This window comes from Oryctolagus cuniculus, chromosome 5 (assembly GCF_051225735.1).
Source record: "Oryctolagus cuniculus isolate XC-2025 breed Fujian yellow rabbit chromosome 5, ASM5122573v1, whole genome shotgun sequence".
Lineage (NCBI taxonomy): Eukaryota > Metazoa > Chordata > Mammalia > Lagomorpha > Leporidae > Oryctolagus > Oryctolagus cuniculus.
The window spans coordinates 32,289,097-32,313,609 of record NC_142871.1 but is presented as its reverse complement, the minus strand read 5'-3'; the positions used below and the strand labels follow the sequence as shown (position 1 = coordinate 32,313,609).

General features: G+C 43.8%; 1 protein-coding gene across 12 annotated transcripts in view; it reads right to left on the bottom strand.

Annotated features, from left to right (window-relative positions):
* Nucleotides 1-24,513, bottom strand: part of MAP7 (microtubule associated protein 7) — a 193,082-nt gene that overhangs the window by 86,958 nt on the left and 81,611 nt on the right. Inside the window, exon 1 of one of the 12 annotated variants that reach the window (XM_089332635.1) lies at nucleotides 22,786-22,977. The exons of the other annotated variants lie outside the window; for them this stretch is intronic. Coding sequence (XP_089188761.1) covers nucleotides 22,786-22,807 — 22 coding nt within the window. The 5' untranslated portion in view covers nucleotides 22,808-22,977. Of the gene's footprint in view, nucleotides 1-22,785; nucleotides 22,978-24,513 lie in introns of those variants that run through there. 12 annotated transcript variants of the gene reach the window in all.

Below are 24,513 nucleotides of genomic sequence, written 5' to 3'. Positions count from 1 at the left end.
TTATTATTTTATCTTAAAAAAAGTAACGTCAGGGCTGGCATTGTAGCGCACTGAGTTAAGCCACTGCCTGTGACCTGGCATCCCATATTGAAATACAGGTTTGAGTTCTGGTTGCTTCATTCCTGATCCAGCTTCCTGCTAATGTGTCGGGAAAACAGCAGAACATGGCCCAAGTACTTGGGCTCCTGCCTCCCACACTGTAGACAAGGATTGCTTCTAGCTTTAGCTTGGCCCAGCCCTGCCCCTTGCAACCACTTGGGGAGTGCACGAGTGGATGGAAAGTCAATCTTTGTCCCTCCCTCTCCCTCTGTTTAATCACAGCACATTTTATCATTTCCAGTAAGTGCTGCAACCCTGATATTCCACATCTCATCTTCTAAGTTCTCTACTAAATCTTCATTTGATGTATGAGATCCCAGCATGCACTGAGTATTAACTACCTTGGTATATCAATTCCTCTTGCATTTCAGCTCTATTTCTGCCAGCCTGGACTCTACTTAAAAAAAGTAACCATTTCCAAGGAAAAAACTACAGGACTATAAAGCAAACTCCAAGGGGACTCTGTGTGTCTGGGACACGGGGACAACGAACGAAAGCAGGACAGGAACCTGCAGGAGCCAGACTATTAGGACTGAATGCTACACTGAAGGGCTAGCTCAGTTCCATGCGGATACATCTGCCATCTCTTCCCCTCTCAAACCTGCACCAGTTCAAGCTTTGGCTTCTGCCAATGCTGATGCAAGAGCACTGTCGGCTGGGCTGTTATCCAATTGCTTCTTTGGCATCTTCTCTAAACAGGAAATGGAGTTGCGAAGCCAAAGGGAGGAAGAACACTTCCTGGTCCCCTGGGTGTCTTCTTCAAAGCTGGAATCAGGAGGCTGTTATGCCAGGAGGTGCTGAAGGTGGCAGAACATGGCTGCTGCCCCTTTCCCTGATATAAGATGGGGGTAACTGATGGTGAAGGTGGCATTGATCCCTGCCAGGGCTTCTGTGCAGATGCACTATTAGAATGTCACTGCTAGTGATATTCATGGGTACACGATCTGTGACCTGCAACTATATCTGAATCTATGAAATTAAGAATACCATGCCAGAGTACAAACAAGATATGATGAAGCAAGAACTTTGGTACACTCAGCAAAACAATCAGAGCAAAACAATCAGAGATTCAGTATCAGGCTAGAAGATGGCCCAAGTCCTTGGGACCCTGCACCCACATGAGAGGCCCAGAGGAAGCTCCTGGCGTCTGGCTTTGGATCAGCACATCTCCAGCTATTGCAGCCATCTGAGGAGTGAACCAGTGGATGGAAGACCTCTTTTTCTCTCTGCCTCTGCCTCTCTGTAACTCTGCCTTTCAAATAAATAAAAATAAATCTTAAAAAAAAAAAGTTGTGGTCTCTGCTTAAAAATCATCTTTCTACTCTATGCAGCTTTTTATTTCAGCTGTTTGATGGCTTTAATTAGCCACACTCATTACGTCTCCAAGTAAGAGATCTCAAATTTTGGAACCTACTGAATATCTAATTGTAGTAACAAATGAAAACAAAACAAAACAAAAGAACTCCAATTTAGAAAAAACAAACTAAAACCACCAAAGCAAGAGAGTGGTTCTTACAAGTTCTGCCAACTCTGCACAGCACAAAGACCGCTGTGTGGCACGCGTCATGACCTGGCAAGCAGCACCATGCCAGAACGAAAGGCTCATTTCTTTACAGGGCAGACTGAGCAGCCTGTACATGAGTCCTAATGGCTACTAAGTCTTCAGACTACAGCTTTTATGCTCCTTGTCCAATAGATATTCATTTAAAGTATGATGCATGCACTTCAAACAAGACAGTGCAACTACAAATTCTCAACCTGCCTAAGCTAGAGGTCCTCGGGGGTCATGGAGATCCAAGCCAAATCCAAGCTGGTAAACAGACTCAACAGGATTCTTTCGGAATGCCTTTTATGGGACTGTTTCTTACTTGCTAACATTCACCTGGGGGTTGGTACCCACAGTAGAAGACACAAAGAGACGACTGAGGGAAACTGAGAGGGTAACCCGTGCCAATGGCTCATCCTAGAAAGGGGACAAGTGAAGCCAACGATGTCTAAGAAGAGGGGCAAGAGATGGAGCTGCTGGCCCTCCATCACAGGCAGCAAGGGACTGACCACTAACTGGCCTGGCTCCTCATCTGTTATCCAAGAACCTGCTCCTACCCTCATTTAATTCCTTATCCAAGAAGTTGCTTCTAGACAACCAGTCACGTTTTCAAACTTGCAGTAGAGTCACTGCCAGAAAGGAAGCCATTAGCTACATCAGATTTCTAACAAAACATGAATGGATCTCACTTCAGTCTTGGAGTGCACCCTCAAACTCCCCATTTGGTATAGATGCATAAGGAGTAGTCTAGGTAGGAGTGAAAAAGCAATGTTTTCTAATTTGCAAAGAAAAGCACAAGCCCAGCATTTCATGGCTTGTGTTTGTTATCATACCTCTTTTGTTTTACGGAAGCGGAAAACCTTAGAAAAATTTCAAAAGGGTGTGTGCTTACTGTAAATAGTCTGGTAGGGAGAGGTTCTGATGCCGCATTTAGTGTCCAGATAGATTAAGAAAGGAGAAAAATGACAGTTCAGTGAGGTTAGGAGTAGAGAGATGGGTTTAGGAGAGAGAGAGAAAAACAGTAGGTGATGGAAAAAGGCCATACACCTCAGCCATTTTAGGTTCTGCCTTCTTTCAAGAGACCAGTTCAGTCTCACACCCAGTTGTTCTCCAGTAAGCCCCCTGCAGTCTTCCCCAGGTTTGGAAGCTGGTGGGCCAAACTTGAAGAACCAGTATGGAGAAGCTCACCTCCACCTACTGCCCCCTACCTGAGATATAAAAAGACCCAGCCTGCAGAGGTCTGGGCCCTCTGCCACGCATTCAGTCCGTGTGCCCACTGGTAGTTGGTCAATGTCTGTGAGTTTATTTTCTTTGAATAAATTCAGTCTGGCTGTGAGTTCATATTCCATCTCCTCTCTGTACTGCACCCCCATTTTTTTATAGTAGAAATGAGCAGTTTGAGGGTAGATCATTTTATCACTAGAACAGATGTGTAATCAAAACAATGAATAACTACATATTTTTCATACGGATTTTATGACAATGTCAGTGTAAGTTAAGTAGGCTTTTGTTATATCAATTACACTTACAATACTTTTATAATGTGAATATGGTATTGGGGATCAGAAAACAGACATCAGAGGTGGCCCTGTGATCTGCAGAGCAGGAGAAAATCACAGGTAAGGTCTCTCTGACCTCCCTTCAACCCACTCACACTCATATTTGATCCTCTTTTCTCCCAGGCGTAGAGAGAGGATTTCTCTGAACTTCCCTTATCTCACTAAGGAAGCTTGCTTGCCAAAAGGAATGCAATTGTTATGTAACCTCATTAACCAGGAAAGATTAACCATCTAAGAGATGAAAATCAAACACCACACCTACAGCCTAGAGGACCTTTGTCCTAGGTCATCTTCTGCTCTTTGGGCCCATTCACTTCCTGTAAAAATTATTTACTATTTCTGTAAAATTCGCCTACAGCAGTCCATGGCTCTTTCCCCCTTGGCCCTTGAGTTTCCTGTCTTATTTGGCTGCTGTGGACATGTGTGGAGTACATGCATTTGCGTGGCTTTTCTGTTAACTAAGAGGGCATGAGGGAAAAATGATCTTTGTCTCTACAATGTGTTCCAGCTTTCAAACAACTAACTTATAAATTGACATCTGGATATTGGTAATGGCTATTTTAAAAGTTTATTTATGTATTTTATTTTATAAGCAGAGAAGGAGAGAAATAGAGTTCCTATCCACTGGTTCATTCCCCAAATGCCTACAATGGCCAAGACTAGTGGAGGGCAAGGCCATGAGTCTGAAACTCAATCTAGGTTACTCAAGTGGGAGGCAGGAAGCCAGCTATTTGAGCCATCAGGGTTAGCACTAACAAGAAGCTGGAATTGTGTGTGGAGGTGGCACTCAAACTCAGGTGCTACAATACGGAATGCAGGTGTAAGTAGCATCTTAACTGTTCTACCAAATGCATGCCCCAATTTTTTTCTTTGTAAAACACTATGATGTGTAGCAAATAGATATGAGGGAAGGGTAACAGGCAATTTTAGAGTGAAAAGACAAAGTTCATTTAATAAGTTAATATAATTAGTCATTTAGATTTTTACCTATATTCCTTTATTAGTACTTTTGGGTCAGCTTTTCAATTTTGCTTATGCAAGCTTCTTCTAGCAGGCTGAACTTGACTTTGTAACATATATTCAGTAGCAAAAATATGGTGAACATTGATATTTGAAAAAAGCTCCTCCCATTTTTCATGTTTAAAAGATTTTTTTTTGGAAAAATATATGAAAAACTGCACAAGCATTCACACTATGCCTTCTCTGGAAAACAGGAGTCAAGGAATGGTGAAAATGAGTCTCATTAGTAAGAGTCTGCTGTGGATTAAACAGGACTTAGGGGGCTGGCACTATGGCACAGCGGGTTAAAGCCCTGGCCAGACGTGCCAGCATCCCATATGGGCACCGGTTCTAATCCTGGCTACTCCTCTTCCGATACAGCTCTCTGCTATGGTCTGGGAAAGCAGTAGAAGATGGCCCAAGTCATTGGGAGACCGGAAGAAGCTCCTGGCTCCTGACTTTGGATGGGCTTAACTCCGGCCGTTGTGGGGGAGTGAACCAGCAGGTAAAAGACTTTTCTCTGTCTGTCTCTACCTCTCTCTGTAACTGTCTTTCAAATAAAAACAAGAAAACGAACAAAAAATCCAGGATTTAGTTCTCCAAACACATGCAGATGTTTAAACTCTGAAATTCTACATTAACAGCTGAAGAAGGCCAGTGCCATCCACGTGGGAGAACTGGAGGGAGATCCAGGTTCCTGGCTTCAGATGGGCCCAGCTCTGGCTGTTGTGGCCATTTAGGGAGTGAACCAGCAGATGGAAGATCTCTCTCTCTCTCTCTGATTCTGACCTTCAAATAAATGAATAAAACTTTTAAAAAACAAAAAAAAGCTGATGGATTAGAGGTAGACACTGATCTAATCATAGTGCCTGGCAAGTATACCTGCCGTGCCTGAGGACTTGCTGCCAGAAGGTAGTTCTCAGGGGAGGGTTGGTTATTTAAGTGAATGCAGCCTAGCTGTTCTCTGCTTCCTGGCTTGCCATGTGATTGTTCTTTTGCACAACCTCTGCTGTTGCCAGACTCCTCCGGCTGCCAGAAGTAATGGGGTAGCCAACCCTGACACTGAACCTCCCAGCTGTAAGATGAAATAAGCCTTATTCCTTCCCCAAGAAGTTCCTCTCAGGTATTTTCATTAAAGTCATGAAAAGCCACAGTGCCAGCAGATTAAAGCCCTGGCCTGCAGTGGCATCCCATATGAGCACCAGTTTGAGTCCTGGCTGCTCCACTTCTGATCTAGCTCCATGCTAATGTGCTTAGGGGAGCAGCAGAAGATGGCCAAAGTGCTTGGACCCCTGCACCCTTGTGGGAGATCCAGATGAAGCTCCTGCCTTCGGATTGGTTCAGTTCTGGCCGTTGCAGCCATTTGAGGAGTGAACCAATGGATGGAAGACCTCTCTCTCTCTGTAGCTCTTTCAAATAAATAAAATAAATCTTTTAAAAAAATAATGAATAGCTGAATACAGAGTTGTATTTCACATAAGGAAAATTTACCTTCTTTTTCTATATTTTCTCAACTTAATTTTTTAGAAAACCTTAATCATTTTTTTAAAATCGCATTACAGTAATGCATGGATGTTGGCTTTCAGAGTGGTCAAATTAATTTGATGACATTAAAAATGATGATCTAAGTCATCGTACTGCATAAGCTGTTGCTGCACTGGTATCTACTTTCTATAATAAGAGATAAGCCTCAGCTATCAAGCATGAGTGATATGAAAAATGCGAATGGTATTTTGGACATCATCATCATGATGTCTTCTGTATTAAAAATAATTCCTTTTTTTTTTTTTGAGAAAAGTTTTATTGATTTGAAAGGCAGAGGAAAAGAGAGAGACAGAGAGGAAGAGAAATCTCGTGTTCTCTGCTTCACTCCCCAAATGCCTGCAACAGCCAGGGCTGTGCCAGGTTTAAGCTTCTCCCTCCAAATGATGAAGCCTCAAGCTATGCTGTCCCTAACCAAAGTGTTCCTGTTCCCATTACAGTGAGACTTTCCAAGGATGAGGGTCCAATTAGCCCCGCATTTGTCTCCTTGGTAACTGAACTGGATAAGATCTGGAGTCTACCCAGAGTACTGGGCACTGGTCCAGGGCTGAGATGGTAAGAATCTCCCTGCCTCCACCCTGAGCCCACTCCACAGAGAAATGCCCAGAAGCCAAACAACTTTGTTCCTAAGAATTGACTTAGCTGTCACATGTCTGGGTTGCATAATTCTTCCCCTGGAATAGCGCCAACACCAACTGTTAGTGGTTCCCCCCAACTCACTGCTATTTAACAGGAATGAATACAAGCACCGTCGAGGCTGGGATTATAAAAAGCCGACACTGACCCGACTTAGATTCTACCTGAGCTGAATCTGCACGCAAGAATGACAATTTTGTCTAGATTTTTAAGATTACAGTCTGTCTATACCTCATAGGTGCTTACAATGAAACATCAGTGTGTTGTGGTCAAAGAGGGGTCTAAAATCCTATTGCAGATCTTACCTTTTACCTAGAGAAGCATTCTAAGTACAGGCCCAAATACCACGCACAAAATGATGGCCTTTATTTCAAAGGTGAGGAACACACACACACACACACACACACACGAATAGAGTGGGCCAGGAAGAGAAGGGAAAAGGGTGGGGGTGGGTGGCACAGAGATGGTGCCTTAGCACCTTGTCTCATCCTTATCTACAGGGAGAGGGGGGAGAATCCCTCCCAGTTGCCTCTTAGAAGGTTGGAAAGGGGAGTGGTTATGTGGTAGCAGCCCTGGGTTCCTGGTGAGGGGAGCTACATCCTGGGAAAAGGGGTTATTTGACTGACAGGTGGGTGGATAGGATTACATAGGGCAGGGGATGTGTGGTTTGCAGTTTATGGACCTAATCTAGCTAACTGCCTTATCCTGTATTAAGTGCACAACATATTTAAGTTTCTACTGTTTGGAAATTAGTGTAAACCAGCTTAAAGTCTTTCAATTCTCATTTCACTGGGAAAAATTTTTAGCACATTTTACGAAAATTTAGACTGATTATAAAAAGCTAGGAAGCTATCCTAAAAGTTAAAAATATTATTTATCTTCATATTCTGATTTTAGGTTATTGCAAAACTTTTTTGGATTACCTAAAACTGTATTTCAGCTTCTATCTAGAAATGCCCAGTTTAGTACACACTACTTCTAAACACTCATTCAACGACTGCCTGGTAAAGTCTAGTCCCTCTTATAGGCTATCGGAATGACGAAACATGGAAAAATATTGTTGTGGCCAGCACCATGGCTCACTTGGTTAATCCTCTGCCTGTAGTGCCAGCATCCCATATGGGCGTGGGGTTCTTGTCCCAGTTGCTCCTCTTCCAGTCCAGCTCTCTGCTGTGGCCTGGGAGGCAGTGGAAGATGGCTTGGGTAATTGGGCTCCTGCACCAGGAGGAGGCACCTGGCTCCTGGCTTCGGATTGGCACAACACTGTCCATAGCAGCCATTTGGGGAGTGAACCAACAGAAGAAAGACCTTTCTGTCTGTCTGTCTGTCTCTCTCTCTTACTGTCTGTAACTCTACCTGTCAAAAAAAACATACTGTCAAAGTTAAAAGAAATAACTCCATAACATCAAAATACCACTGAAGAACTAATACTTGATTATAAAACTGGAGAAACAAGACTGCTCGTTATATAACCCAAGCTTTAAAAGGGAAATAAGATAGCAGAACTATTGTTGACAGCCCTTTACCAAGCTCCATCTGTTATAACAACCACCATGCTAGCAGCTGTGCTTGCCATCACATCAAATTCCTAGAGGGACCCCAGCAAGGTAAGCAATTAACATACATGTGCAATACTGAAAACACAGAGACAGAGAGGAGGAAGGGTGTGACTCACGCTTGGTTTGACCCAGAATTCACCTGTTTCACTCACCATGCTCAGGAGAAGGGGGTTGGACACATTCACTTGCTGGACTACTTGAAGGGTAACCGAGACATGGTCCTAGGGCATGCGAATGGTTTGCTTCCCAAGAGAGAAAGCAACACCGGTCCTTGGCTTCTGTTGACCTATCCTAACGCTGCAGAGGGTTTCCCTGGCTGCTCTGCGAAAGTTCAACCATGCGTAGGCTAGTACACAGAAAATCACACTTAGTTTCACTATTTCACAATATTTCACAACACCAGAAAATTCATAATAAAGTCACAGTTTTAAAGAAATCAAGAGGTCTCAATTTCCAGACTGTGGGATACAAACAAGACCTTCAGTAAAATGACAGAAAATCCATATCGAATGGAAACTGGATTTCTCTTCTTTTTCTTTTCTTACTTATCTCTACCTCCACTTCCACTTTAATTAAAAGGCATAAAGAGGGAAAACTGGATTATACTAGCAGTTTTGTAGGAGGCATGAACTAATTCCACTCTATCTCTCTGGCAAAACTTAGGCTATAGGGACTAGCCTTTCAAAAACCCTATCAGCGTGCAACTCAGTTTTACATCATATTAATTTCTGTTTTGTCAGCATGGGGTGTATTAATTTTGTGTCCAACTGTGCTGCCGATGGACACTTGGAAACATGTTCTTGGGGGACAGCACTGTGGCATGGCAGGTTAGCTGCTACCTGCAGCACTGGCATCCCAGATGGGCACTCTCCCACCCAGCTCCCGGCTAATAGTGTGAGGTCCCGGGTTTCGGCACCAAAGTAAGGCCGCCACAAAACACACCAGACACCGGAGTAAGGAAAAGGGTTTATTGGAGAAAACCCAGCAGGCAGGAAGGAAGGGAGAGAGAGAAGGAGAGTGTACGAGAGAGACAGACAGAGATGGAGGTCAGGAGGCAGAGAGGGAGAGAGAGAGAGTAGAGAGAAAGGAGAGGAGCCAGAGAGTGAGCAGGAAAGAGCCGAGAGAGAGCGCCACCGTGTTCAGGAACAGGACCTTTTAAAACTTTGCTGGAGGGCGGGCAGGGAAGTAGGAGCAGCGAATCCCATTAGGATGAGGGTGGAGCTTGACACCAGTGGTTGGGCCATGTGGCCACCTGGCTTCCAGCAATGGCTTGGGGGCTAGAGCCTAGGATGGTGTCAGGGTGTAGATCGCGCCATAGATAAGACTGCGCCATTTTCCTAACAAATAGCCTAGGAAACCAGTGGAGAAATGGCCCAAGTTCTTGGGTCCCTGCCACCCACATGGGAGGCCAAAAGAAGCTCCTGGCTTAAGATCTGCCCACCTCTGGAGGTTGCTTGGTCATTTGGTAAGTGAACTAACGGATGGAAGAGCTCTCTCTGTCGCTCCCTCTCTCTCTGTGACTCTACCTTTCAGCCTTTCAAATAAATCGATAAACCCTAAAAAGAAAAAAATAAATGTGCTGAGGGCATGCAATCCCCAGCACATTCCTGGATCCACATTGTTCCTGCTGTATCGGAATAACAGCGAGGTGAGTTTACCCCACCTCTTCTTCCTCCCTTTTCAAAATGAAGGACAACCACTTTCAGACCCTCTATATTTTACTTTCCATTAAATTTACTGGGTTGTCATCAAGAAATGGAGAGTGTCTGGAGTTCAGAAGTAAGTGATGCTGTGTTGATAACTGAGGAGACACAGGTGATACTTCCTTTTCGTTTTTAGCAGTTCAGGCCTGAATCAAAGGACACCCTGGTCAGACAGAAACAAACTGCAAGCTGAACAGCAAATGCTGATGCACAGACATCAGTGGGCAGTGGTCGGCTTGGCAGCTGGCTTCGTGCCTCCCTACTGCTCCGAAGAGGAAACTGGCGCTGATTTGGGTTGTGCTAGGTTTGTTGCCACGAGCTGGGCTCAAAGGCGGGGCTGGAGAGAGCAGGAGCTGAAAGGCTAGGCAGGACCCTTGTGCCGCCTGGTCAGCTTCCCTCTCAACAAAATTCAGTTGTGTGATCACACTCAAGTACACTCACAGCGACGGCTGTGTACATGATTACTCAGGAAAATATTTCACGAGCAGGCACCATTCCAGGAATAATATAGAGATAAGGGTGCAGATGTTAAAAATCTTCAGAGGGACACAGCCGTAGACATAGATAATTACAGTAATGTGGTATGTCCCATAACAGAAACTGCCCACTGTTTGCGGTGCCCACATGGGATGTGGGAAGACATGGAAGGTGGAAGCACATTTCTTGCCTGCCACATGAAGCTTACAGGCTATAGGGACCAAAGATGGGGTTCAGGACATGCCACCCCAAAATATAACTGCAGGAAATGGCAATTTGCCACTCCAAAAATGCTTCTTTGGCATGCTGATTGTTTTGAGTCAAGTAATTTGGGAAAGAGCCTTCACTGGATAAGCTCTGAAAACAGGGCCGAGGGTTGCCCTTGGTAGGAGAAATTGACATCTGTAAAAGAACTCTCCATAGGAAAGGGAGTCTCTCATACTGGGAACGGAAGAATGGCTCTAAACCAGGAGATCTCTTCATCAAAGGAGAGGCATTTACATCTGCATAACAAATTTTACTCTTCTAAGCATACATTTCTTGGTCACCTCCCACAGCTAGCTTCTGCAGGCCTTCTTCGTTTCACTAGACAAGGGATTTAAGCCACCATAGGAACCTCTGAGCTAAAAAACATCTGATTGTTCTTTTCTTAATGTCTTGTGACAGGGGTCCAACCCAGCTAAGAACTGAGAACAGCAAAAGTTATTTTTTTCTTACCCTGCACTGCAAAACTAAAAAGCAATTGGAAATGCATGGAGCTAAAAACTTTTCAATTTTTCTCATGGGTGTAATTTCTGATGACAGCTATTGGCTGTAAAACCTGTGTAAGACATTCAGCATATTTCAACATGGCTTAATAATTAATGAACATCCTTTGTCATTAATTTATAATAAACCCAAGCTGCTTCAGTTTTCTCAAATGCACTGCTCAAGACTGTACCTCAGTGATAACTAGCTGAAGGCGACAGCCCTTAAATGACAGATTTGCATCTGTCATGTGATATCTTTTGGAAAATCCCATAAATGATCAATGAGTGAATTTAGGGATTCTGGAAGCGGTCAGGATTCTTGATTATTTTCTGTAACTGGTGAGGGGCTTTTCTTGTCATTAGAATACATGGTAGGGCCGGCGCCGCAGCTCACTAGGCTAATCCTCCACCTGCGGTGCTGGCACACTGGGTTCTAGTCCTGGTTGGGGTGCTGGATTCTGTCCTGGTTGCTCCTCTTCTAGTCCAGCTCTCTGCTGTGGCCCGGGAAGGCAGTGGAGGATGGCCTAAGTGCTTGGGCCCTGCACCCGCACAGGAGACCAGGAGGAAGCACCTGGCTCCTGGCTTCGGAACGGCGCAGCGCACCGGCCGAAGTGGCCATTTCGGGGGTGAACCAACTGAAAAAAAGGAAGACCTTTCTCTGTCTCTCTCACTGTCTAACTCTGCCTATTAAAAAAAAAAAAAAAGAATACATGGTGGAATAAACAGACTTCCTCCCATTAACCACAAACAAAAGAAAAATTTATCCTTACTTTAGGTACCAGGATTCACCATAACTTTTGGTGAATCTAATTTTCTGATTTATGTTGATATGGAGATACTGGATGAAATACTTCGATGCTATTTAGTAAAAGAGAATGAATTTTTTTAAAAAGCAACTGTTTACTTGCACATTGTAAAGAATTGGCTACAGAGTATTCAGCCAAATCTGTTTATTATTGATACTTACATCAACAAATACAACCACTTAATTTTCACTATAAGTGTTCAATGAGAGAAATCAAGCTTTGTTTCTGATGAGTGTGTGCCTGTGTGTGTGTTTTGGCTGCTGTTTATGTATGTATACATGTGAATGTTTTCATTTATATTTTCTGTTAGTTTTGAAATGATGGTGGGGCCAACGCTGTGGCATAGCAAGTAAAGCCACCACCTGCAGAGCCAGCATCCCATATGGGTGTCGGTTCAAGTCCCAGCTGCTCCATTTCCAATCTAGCTCTCTGCTATGGCCTGGGAAAGCAGTAGAAGATAACCCAAGTTCTTGGGCCCCTGCATCCGTTTGGGAGACCTGGAAGAAGCTCCCAGTTCCTGGCTTCAGATCGGCACAGCTCTGGCCACTGTGGCCAATTAGGGAGTTGGACCAGTGGATGGAAGACACACTCACTCACTCTCTCTCTCTCTCTCTCTCTCTCTCTCAGCCTTTCCTTCCCTCTCTGTGTAATTCTGACTTTCAAATAAATAAATAAATCTTTAAAAAAAATAAATGATGGAAAGTATTTAAAAATTGTTGCTTTTCATTATTTCTACATATTTCTAGGTCTTCTCTTTGTCTACCTGTTAGATAGGAAGTTAAAAATTAGCCCATGTGTGTGTGAGAAGGGCCTGAAGAAATCAGCAACTGTTTTGGAAGCCCCAGAAGCCCAGCATTTTGAACTTCCAAGTCCTGCTCAGACCCTGCTAACCTCCCAGGTGACCCCTGCCCTTCTCCCAAGGAAAGCTCCCAGGAGAATTCTCTCTCCTCAGGACCTGGAGCATCCATGTCCACATGCGGCTAGCTCTGCAAGTGCCCGAATGCATGATCTGTCAGCAGATGGTCCCCTGTGCTTGGTTTAGAAGGATGTGGCAAAAAATCTGGGGGCAAGGCAGAGGCTTGTCACTTGTTGCACCGCTATGAGATAAAATGCTGCCTTCCACTGAGAAGACATACAAATGGCCAACAGGCACAGCTGTCACTTGGTACTCTCAGATGCAACTTTTATAAAATATTCTTGACCTGGGGATGGTTGAATCTGAGGATGCAGAACTCATGGATACAGAGGGTCAAGTGTATCAACACCACTGATCCTCAGGGAAATGCAAGTTACAGTCACGATGAGTCACCCACTAGGGTGACTGCTATCAAGAAAAGAAAGATAACATAACAAGTGTTGACAAAGATGCAAACAAACTCTTGTACACTGTTGCTAGGAATGTAAAATGGTGCAGCCACTATGGAAATCAGTACAGGGATTCCTCAAGTAATTCAAGAGAAGAACAGGGGCTAGTGCTGTTGTGCAGCGGGTTAAGGCCCTGGCCTGAAGCGCTGGCATCCCATATAGGTGCTGGTTTGAGATCTGGCTGCTTCACTTCCAATCCAGCTCTCTGCTATGGCCTGGGAAAGCAGTGGAAGATGGCCCAAGTCCTTGGGCCCCTGTACCCACGTGGGAGACCCAGAAGAAGCTCCTGGCTTCTGGCTTTGGATCACCACAGCTCCAGCTGCTGCACACAACTGGGGAGTGAACCAGCAGATGGAAGACCTCTCTCTCTGCCTCTCCTCTCTCTGTGTAACTCTGACTTTCAAATAAGTAATCTTAAAAAAAAAAAAAAAAAAAGAGAGAGAGAGAGAGAGAAAAGAACCGCTGTATGATCCAGCAATTCCACCGAACTGAAACTGGGACCTCAAAGAGGTAGCTACAGTTCCATAGCCACTGCGTAATTATTCATTATTAATAGGTAAGATGTGGAAACAACTTAACTGGATAAAGAAAGGTGGTATGTCCATACAATGGAACAATGCTCAGCCTTTATGCAGAAGGAAGGAACCCTGCCACATGGATCAATCTGGAGGACAGCATGCTCCCTGAGATAAGCCAGTCACAGAAGCACAAGTACCATATGTTTCCACTTCAGTGAGGTGACTGAAATATCAACGTCACAGATGCAGACAGAGGAATGGTGGTTGCCAGGCAGGGGGAGGAAGGATGGGGTGCTATACAATGGCCACTGAGTTTCAGTTATGCAAGATGATTAAGTTCTAGAGACCTGCTTTACAACAAACACTGCCTACAGATAACAGTTCAATAATGTGCAACTGTAAACTTAAGAGGGTAGCGCTCCCATAATAAAAAAACAGCTGCAGATTATATTGGTATATCAGCATAACTCTAGGTAAAGAATTTAGCAATATTCATCCAGCACCTCTGAAAAGTTCAAAATTGTCAATTCCATAATTGCACTCCTGAGATGCCATCTTCAGGAAACAGTCTAAAATATAGAAAAGACCTTGTATCTAAAGATGTCCATTAGAGCAACACTTGTAACTCTAACAAGCAAAAGCAACAAGAGTCATTTGAGGAATATTCCCTCCATGCATTATTATCTAACCAGTAAAATTTAAGTGCTTAGAGATGGTACTTTGCATAACTGCTCATAACAGCCCTTAATAAGATTAGACTTCAAGCACGCACACTGATGCTGAAAGGGAACACACGAAAATTGCTGAAGTTTTTGTACTGCTATTTTAAACTTTGATAATTTGATGTGTGTATATATATATATGAGACATATGTGTAGTTTGATATATTTGACATACATAAGGCACTGTTCACAAAAAGATGATTGAGAAATGAAATATATTTCTATCAGCTGAAATTCATTTGTCTCTCTACTTTCACTTCAAGACAGCTTATATATAACAGAAAACAGAAGGAATCAGGCCTATGCCACAGTTCCTCACTAGGGGAGACTGATTTCTTCTAGGCAGGAAGGGTTCTGTCATGCCCCCAACTTTCACTACAGGCAAACTCGACAACTCCCTGGGATGTGGCTTGCAGAACTCACCTCTCCTGACACCAGCAGACATTTAGCTCATCCCTTGCTGTAAGGGAGCTGTGAATTGCTGTCCTGATAAACACACACACCAAACCAAAATCCAAGCCTGTTTCAGAATTAAAACAAAAAAACCAAAACTAACTGCTTTAAGCCTACAGAACAATTAATTTAGAAGCACCTGAAGCACACAGTCCTCCTTTAGACCTGATGAACATGTGTCATTTCATTTCACACATTTTTTTAAAAGATTTATTTATTTATTTGAAAGGCAGAATTACAGAGAGGCAGAGGCAGAGGCAGAGAGAGCGGGGCGGGGGGGGGGGGAGGTCTTTATCCACTGGTTCACTCCCCAAATGGCCGCAACAGCTGGAGCTGAGCGGATTGGAAACCAGGAGCCAGGAGCTTCTTCTGAGTCTTCCATGCGGGTGCAGGGGCCCAAGGACCTGGGCCATCTTCTACTGCTTTCCCAGGCCATAGCAGAGAGCTGGATTGGAAGTGGAGCAGCTGGGACTCAAACCAGTGCCCAAATGGGATGCTAGCACTGCAGGCAGCAGCTTAGCCTGCTATGCCACAGCGCTAGCCCCCAAGCTCCATATTAATAAGGGATCTGTTACACCTGTACAGATATGATTCATGTTATCTGAACAGCTTTTGCTTACTTCCTGATTAAACCTAACTTAAATCCACAAATTCCTGAATCATACATCTTTTTCTTAATCATGACTGAAACATCATATTTAAAAATGTACATGTTGGGGCCAGCGCTGTGGCGTAGTGGATAAAGCTGCTGCCTGCAGTGCCAGCATCCCAAATGGATGCCAGTTCGAGACCTGGCTGCTCCACTTCCAATCCAGCTCTCTGCTATGGCCTGGGAAAGCAGTAGAAGATGGCCCAAGTCCTTGGGCCCCTGCACCCACGTGGGATACCCGGAGGAAGCTCCTGGCTCCTGGCTTCAGATTGGCACAGCTCTGGCTGTTGCACACAATTGGGGAGTGAACCAAAGGATGGAAGACCCTCCCCCCTCTTCTCTGTGTAACTTTTTAAAAATAAATAAATCTTTTAAATACATGTTTAAATTTTGTATTCTCACGATCAGTAAAGTAAAACAGAAAATTCAAACACTCAAAGCAAGCCTTAATAAAATTTCACAAAATGTTAATCTTTGACTCCGTACTTTATAGCTATCATGTTACATAAAAACATTAAACCTTTAAAATTGTGAGTATTAGATCAAGTAAGAGGAAAGACTAAACATTAACTTCTACCTTCTGGGTCCTTCATCACATGTTACTTGCTAGTCAGGTCACATTATTTTATTCAAAGATAAGATAATAAAAAACATATTTATATAGCCTAACAGATAACGATGCAGAAATGGATTGTGGCATTATCTTTTAAAATAGAACAGGCCTTGTATGAAAGAATTTTCTAATAATTGAGAATACTGATGTCTTTAAATATAGTTTTGGATATTCTGATGTTAAATAGGGAAAAACATCTGAGTATAAATAGCATATAATTTTTATACACTTTTTTCTGCTCTAATCACCACTATGAGTTTCAGATTTTGGTGAAAATACTGTCTTGGGTTTAAAAAGCATACGGGGCAGGAGTTTGGCTTAGTGGTTAAGACTCCATTTAAGATACTCACACTCACGCCCCAGGCTGCAGTATCTCGGTTTGAAAGCTGGCTCTGGCTCCTAATTCTAGCTTCCTGTAGGTGTGGACCCTGGAAGGTGGCAGTGCTGGCCCAAGTAGCTGGGTTCTTGCCACACATGTGGGACACCAAGAATAAGTTCCTAGGTCCCAGGGAGTAAACCAGCAGATGGGATGTATCTGTCTCTCTCTTTCTCAAATAAAAAATATTAAAGTTTAAAATAAGGTATGAGTACCTATTTACATTAAAAAATCATATGCTAGTTGCTCCTACCTGTATTCTCATATATTTTAAAAAACAAGTTTGGAAAGATCCATTGACTTATAGTTCAACTAAACTATATTCATTCATGTTACCTCGAGGTTCTGATAAGAAAAATAAACTATATTGTAATGGTATACTGGGCCTGGTGTTGCGGCAGAGGGGCTAAAGCCACTGCCTGCAGTGCCAGCATCCCATATGGGCACCGGTTTGAGTTCCAGCTGCTCCACTTCCAGTCCTGGTCTCTGCTATGGCCTGGGAGAGCAGTAGAAGATGGCCCAGGTCCTTGGGCCCCTGCACCTGTATGGGAGACCAGGAAGAAGCTCCAAGCTGTTGGCTTCGGATTGGCCCAGCTCTGGCTGACGTGGCCATTTGGAGAGTGAACCAGTGGATGGAAGACCTCTCTCTCGCTCTCTCTCTCTTTCTCTCTCTCTCTCTCTCTCTCTGCCTATACCTCTGTAACTCTGCCTTTCAAATAAATAAATGAATCTTAAAAAAAATGGTATATCAAGGCTAGCAATTCAGTATTACAGTTTTTTTTTTTTAAAGATTTTTATTTACTTATTTGAGAGGTAGAGTTACAGAGAGAGGGAGAGACAGAGAGAAAGGTCTTCCATCACTGGTTCATTCCCTAAATGGCTGAAATGGCCAGAGATGGGCCAATCCACAGCCAGGAGCCAGGAGTCACAGCGCTGGTCCCCAGTATTACAGTTTCAATTCAGAGAATCTGCCCTAGGAATGACTTCATGAAATACTCTGAGAAAGGACTTGTGGGTCCACCCACATGATTTGCACCTCAGACTGCAAGTGTTAACTTAATCACAGAACTTAAGCATCTTTAGGTTATGGGATTACACTTTTTACTACTTGATATCTCCCTGTGGATTTAAGTTTCTTCCCCTCTCTCATTCCATCCCATTTCTAGAACATACACAGGTTTTTACCCTTAACCCTAAGCAACTCTTCGGACAACACAGAATATTCACATGCAAGACACATTTCCTAGATAAAGAATTCTACCTGCAGTCCTTTGCCTAAGAGTGTCTCCGTGTTTAGTCACAGAGGGCTAAGGTAAACTCCTCTACCTAAGGTGCTCTGTGATTGCAGGTGGGTCCGAGGAGTTCGTGATCCTATTTGAAAACTGTGACTTCACTGCTGCTTGTGTTAAGACCACCTCATCTAAATGTCATCAGGCTCAAAAAAGTTACAGAAAATCACAGAATCATTTTCTCCAAGGGAGTTTCTACCAGATTTTTTTTTTTATAGAGTAACACAGGCCAAGAAATTTCTAAATTTTATTTATTTTTTATTTATTTGAAAGACACAGAAAGAAAGAGACAGAGATCATCCATCTACTTGTTCACCCCCTAGATGCCTCCAACAGTCAGACTTTGGCCAGGAAGAAGCCAGGAGGCAGGCGGTCCATCCAGGTCTCCCACCTGGCACAGATTCAGGGCCATCATCTACTGTCTACAGGGAGGGTATTAGCAGGAAGCTAGATCTAAGGTGGAAGTGACATACAATCCCAAGTACTCCAACATGGGATGTGCACGCTCTAAGCAGAGGATTAATCTGCTATATCACAATGCCTGCCTCAAGTAATATATTTTAGAATTTGGTACTACATAATTTAAAAGGTATACCATATACTCAATAATAAATAATTAAAGTAACCACAAATACAATAGCCATTCATTGAACATCTACTATGTTCCAGACTACACTAGATGGTTTAAGCACTTTGCTTCATTCAGTTTATTTCTCACAGTAAGACTGTATGTTAGCTAATACTCTCCCCACAGAACAGAAATGGAATCTGAAGTTCCAATTCATTTGTCCACTATAAATGACTCAACTGTGAATAAAATTCACAACTATTATCTTGCAGGGATATCAGGTGTAGTGGTAAAGACACTGCTTGGGATGCTTGCATCCTGGATCAAAGTGACTGAGTTTGAGTCCCCGGTATGCTTCCAAGTCCAGCTTCCTGTTAATGTGCATCCAAGGAGGCAGCAGGTGATGATTTGGGTCCCTGCCACCCATGTGAGCGGCCCATATTTTGTTACTGACTTCTGGCTTTGACCTGGTCCAATCCTTGCTGTTACAAGCGTCTGGGGAGTGAAACAATGGATGGGAGTCTGCATGCTCTCTCTCTGCCTCTCAGAAACAACTTTTTAAAAACGTATTTTGGGGCCGGCGCCGTGGCTCACTAGGCTAATCCTCCGCCTAGCGGCGCCGGCACACCGGGTTCTAGTCCCGGTCGGGGCGCCGGATTCTGTCCCGGTTGCCCCTCTTCCAGGCCAGCCCTCTGCTGTGGCCAGGGAGTGCAGTGGAGGATGGCCCAGGTGCTTGGGCCCTGCACCCCATGGGAGACCAGGAAAAGCACCTGGCTCCTGGCTCCTGCCATCGGATCAGCGCGCTGCGCCGGCCGCAGCGCGCCGGCCGCGGCGGCCATTGGAGGGTGAACCAACGGCAAAGGAAGACCTTTCTCTCTGTCTCTCTCTCTCACTGTCCACTCTGCCTGTCAAAATAAAATTAAAAAACAAAAAAAAACAAAAAACAAAAAAAAACAAAAAAACACGTATTTTGGGGGCCAGTGCCGTGGCGTAGTAGCTTACGCCTCCTCCACCTGCAGCACCAGCATCCCTTTGGAGTGCGGATTCGAGTCCCAGTAGATTTGAGTCTCAGCTGCTCCTTATCTGATCCAACTCTCTGCTATAGTCTGGGAAGTCACTAGATGATGGCCCAAGTGTTTGGGTCCCTGCATTTATGTGGGAGACCCGGAGGAAGCTTCTGGCTCCTGGCTCCTGGCTCTGGATGGGGCCAGCTCTGGCTGTTGCAACCATCTGGGGAGTAAACCAGAAGATGGAAGAACTTTTTGTTTGTCTCTGTCTGTAACTCCACCTTTCAAATAAATACATAAATGAAATCTTTAAAAAATTTTTTAAAAAACATGTTATTGTTTTTTTTAAAAAAAAACTTTTATCTTTTTCCAAAAGATTTATTTGAGAGGTGGAGTTACAGACAGAGAGAGAGGTCCTCCAGCTGTTGGTTCACTCCACAAATGGCTATGCTGGCTGGAGCTGGCCTGATCTGAAGCCAGGTGCATCTTCCGGGTCTTTCACTTGAGTGCAGGGGCCCAAGCATTTGGGTCCCCTCTGTTGCTTTCCCAGGCCATTAGCAGAGAGCTGGATCAGAAGAGGAACAGCTGTGATACGAACTCGTGCCCATATGGATGCCAATGCCATAGGCAGAGGCCTACCCACTATGCCATAGCACCAGCTCCAAAAACCTATTAATAATAATAATAATAATAATAATAGTAATAATACTATAGTGTTTTCTAAAGACTTTTGTTTTCAAAAATGGCATTATAAAATGTTTTGGTGTTTTTGTTCCCTTAACTAATGATGGTTTGACAAATACGAATAGAAAGTTGTAAAGCTTTTAAATTCTTATTAAATAAATTACATTTTTTTTTAGTTTATATTCTTGTGACACAATTTGTTTGATGGGTTACAAGTCCCTTTCTTGGGTATAACCTTTCTTGGCTCTGGGCGCTGAGTGAGGCAGGTTTTCCGTCGTCATTTCATAGAGGAGGCAGTTGAGGCTCGGAGGTTAAATGGGATTTGCCTGTGATCACACAACAGTAAGTGTCAGGCTGGGTTTTTAAAATGAGTGTTTTGACTGTCAAGTGAAGAAGCATTCTGCTTCTTGATAAAAGTATAGAGTTGGTGTGAGTTTGAGAACGGCTAGCGCATTGTGAGCACCTTGGCTCACTCTTAGAAAAATATGACAACCCACACAATTCCTGGCAAAGGAGCATGAGCTCGTTGGGCCGTATGACCTTCATTGTGGGGAAGGGGCTGTTCCAACTGAGGGCTTCCGGGGGAGGTGATGTCACTCTGGCCATGACCTGGCACTCAGGTTGGAATTATCTGTCTAGAGTACTTAATTCAACTATTTTTTTCAGGAAGGAAGCAAAATTTTTTGTTTTCTTGGCCTCCGCTTGGAACATTGTTAATCATTTATGGTAACAGAAGACATGAACATTTCCTGCTGACTTTTTCTTTTCTTCTTGCAAATGCTGGAATAAACCAGTGGTGGTTTACCAACTTCAGAAATAATTAGCATGCTGTGCTATAGTGAGACTCCTGATCTTAGGTAAAACTGTGTCTTTGTTTTTGTCATATTGTTGTCCTTTGATATAGAGAGGAGGGGTGGTCTCCTCATCTTCATCTCCCTATGGAAGATTAGGGGTGCTCATGAATTGGACACATTGATTAGGCGCCCAGCAATAGCCAGGCACTACTCCAGGTACTTGGGATACATCAGGGAACAAAGACAAAACTACCAGCCCTCAGTGAGCCTACATTCTAGGGTGGGGAAACAGACAATGGACACTGAAATCGTCAGGTGGTGATGAGTGGGAAGACTGGGCCAAGCCTCAATAATGTTTGTCTAGAGAGGATCACGCATACCCTACTGCCGGGGATCCCACCCGCAGGTCTCCATGACGGAGCAGTGGGGCTGCTGCATCAATGCCGCATGCACAGGGATGCTGCAGGCTCGGAGCACGGCCCCCTCCAGCCACTCCAAATGCAGTTGGGACTTTGACACTGTAATGTGAATGGAAGGAGACACCAAGCTTCCATGTTTTCTGTGTTTGCAGGGGCCACACAATAGTAAATTACAAGACAGAAAGTCAGAAAAGCAGGATCAAAATCCAGCATCATAGAAAAATTTATCTAGGAATCTTTGACCTATTATCTGGATTACAAACAATGTATCTACTTAGACATGTATCCAACTCCCTTACTGAGTAACCAATATTTCCTCTGATATCAGCAATGCAATTTTATCACATTAAAATAATAATGAAGCCCAGTGTCTATGCATCACGTGTGTCTCACCCTAATATACTGGTATATACAACATGTAAACACACTTTTGCATAGAAAGATACATCTCCATGAATTAGACTCATTAAGGCAAAAAGGACTGGAAAGTCAGTTAACTCGGCAAATAATACTGCAGAGGTACTCTGTTCTTCTTTAATACACATATAACTTGGAAAACCTGAGATCATTCCATTGTATAATGATGATACTGACATATTTATAGAATAAACAACTTGTCTGAAACCACAAGAGTAGTAAATGTCAGAGCTATGAGAGGAACTTGAAGATATGTCTAATATGCAGTCTCGACTACTTCATCATCACAAAATGCCAAAAAGCAGGCCACTTATTCCAACATAACCCATCTCCTAATGGTTGCTGTATGCTGACAGCTGTAATTCTTCCCTACATCAGATGTGTGTTTTAGAAGGCAAATTTGCAAATATTATTACCTAAGAAAATGAAGATGGAGATATTTTAAGGCAAATAATTGAGTGAATAAAGCATCTTTCTTATACTTAAAAGTTAAACTGGATAAAACATTCACGTAAAGAAAACAAGAGGCTAGAAATAACCCTCCGAAATGCAATATGGAAGATCCCGGGCCTGCGGCTTTCTCTGGGAAGCCCTTGTGAATGTCACTGTTCACAGCACACGGAAATGAGAGCATTCTGGTCTGGGAAGACAGGAGGGGGAAATGCAGGCCTGGCTAGAAAAATGTGACCTTTCTGTTTGCTAAGCAAACAACAGCACTCCTCATACACACCCCTCTCCCTAGAAAAGCAAGCATGTAGGAAACACGCAGAGGGCTAAGGAGTACTTATGTACCAAAATGTTCTCTGGACAGCAGCATGGCTGTATACGTGTAGTGGCTACCGTCTACATCCAGCAGTCTGAGACGCTGGCATTTCTAGGATTTTCATCTTTGTCTACAGAGAAAACGGATGAACACAGAAAGGACAGAATAACAATGCTTTGCCTTTTTCATTGATGCAATCACATGTCTCCAGGGCATGAGGACAGAAGTAGGATGCCATAATTTCTATGACATAACAAAGATCATTTTATCTAACTGAAATCCCCACTCCTTTTTCTAAGAATATTACAACAGAGAAATTTTTTTTTCCTAACAAGAGGCTCTATTAAAAGATGTCCCACTCTGTCCTTGCACCTGTTATGAGTGTATATTTGTTAAAAGTGGTTGAAAGATTGCCTGATTCCTGCACTTTCTCAGGAAGGTTTTCAAAACACATTCTGAGCCCGGGCACTTACAGTCCATTTTAGTGTCTTCCATCCTAATATTCTTCTTTCTTGAATATGCTGCAACATATCTGCATGTCTCCCTCCTCTTGCTTTGAGTCCCTCGGCCAGGCAAAGACCAAATAATCAGTGAAGGGGCAGTTTAATCCTGCTGAGTATTATCTCTGCCACAGCTTGAGGTGCACGTAGGAGAAAAGCCAAGAGAGATGAGCCCCACAGCTCTGCAGCCGCGTGTTTGAACAGTAACCTTGCTCACTGAACCAAGTAAAAGCTGAGAAAGGCTTCTGTTCAAAAGAGCCAGTGAAGCTCAAATGGGAGTGGACTGGGAACTAGGGGAGGCCTCTCCTGGCTACGAACTATGGTTAAACATCCACCCAATCTCAGGAATTCAAACGCAGTCGGGGGCCCAAACAGCAGGTGCATGAAACACACTGAACTGAGTAGTTTACGAAAACCACCCAAAGGTTGTCTACTCCTCCTCCAGGCTCTTCTCCTGTTGGGTTTCCTGATGCATTAAAAACAACACTGACAACTCTGGCAGGGGTGGCACTGACAACACCCAGGACCTCTGAAAGAGGCCACCATCTAGAATTAGTGAGGCAGGGAGGCCTCTATTCTTTCTCCAGCTTTATCAAGTGGTGAAAACCTCTAACGGTCTCCCAAGAGAAGACAAAGAACCAATGGATATAAATGGTAAAGCTTTGGGAATGATTTTTCTGTGATGAAATATCGGTCCCCAGAATTTATATTTTTGGGCAGTGATAAATTGCACGATTAACTCGGAGCTCGACATTTCCACCACAATTTTGGCTTAAGCATGTCTTTAAAAGGGTTTTTTTGTGTAGGGTCATTGAAGGGGAACTGGTAGAAAATGACATTAAATCCTTGTCCTGCCCTTACAGAATCTAAGAACAAGTGAAATGGGGGCCAGAGTACTTTGATTGAAAGCCGTTGAGTTTGGGTGACCCTCGGACCCAATTTGGAAAAGAGGACACAATCTTTAAAGGGAAATAAAACCTTTCAGGCTCCTCTGATAAGTACCTTCGAGCACGTGGACCTAACCCAGTAAAGAGAAGGGATACCAGGGTTTCTAAGATGAAGGCAGGTCAAGCACCCACTGGCCTTGGCAACTGATCTTGGTAATGACCTTGGAAACGTTACTTAGTAGGAGGAGCCAGTGGGGTGCTAGTTTCAGTCCAGCACCACCCAGGGACAGGGCACTGCAGCTGCTTCTTCCCAGCATCATGCCTCCCACCCCCACAGGGACAGAGGCTCATTTATTCCAAACTAGCCTGCAGAGACACAAGTGCAATGTCTCCAGCACAGGGCTTCTCCACTCGGCCCTACCAATATTTTAGACTGGATAATTCTTTGTTTTGGGTGGTAGCTCCTATTTGTTACCTGTGATGTGTCAAACACCACCCTAAGAGCTTCTATGCATCTACACTGGGCTTATTCTCCCAACAGTCCCGTTATTATGTCAGTTCTACAGATGAGGTAACTCAGAGATCCAGAGAAGAGTAACATGTCGAAGCTACAAGTGGCAGACCCTCCACCCCATGCTACACATTTGGCTGCAGCACCTGATGTCTGAGCTAGGGGGGGTGACTTCTCACTTCCGAGCACCCAGGAAGCACTCGGGCCCGGGCTGCTTGCAGAAAGGAAATGGCTGGTACCACAGGGAGAGAAGAAAGGCAGGGAAAGACAGATGACATTGTGCACAGACAGTGCACCACTCTT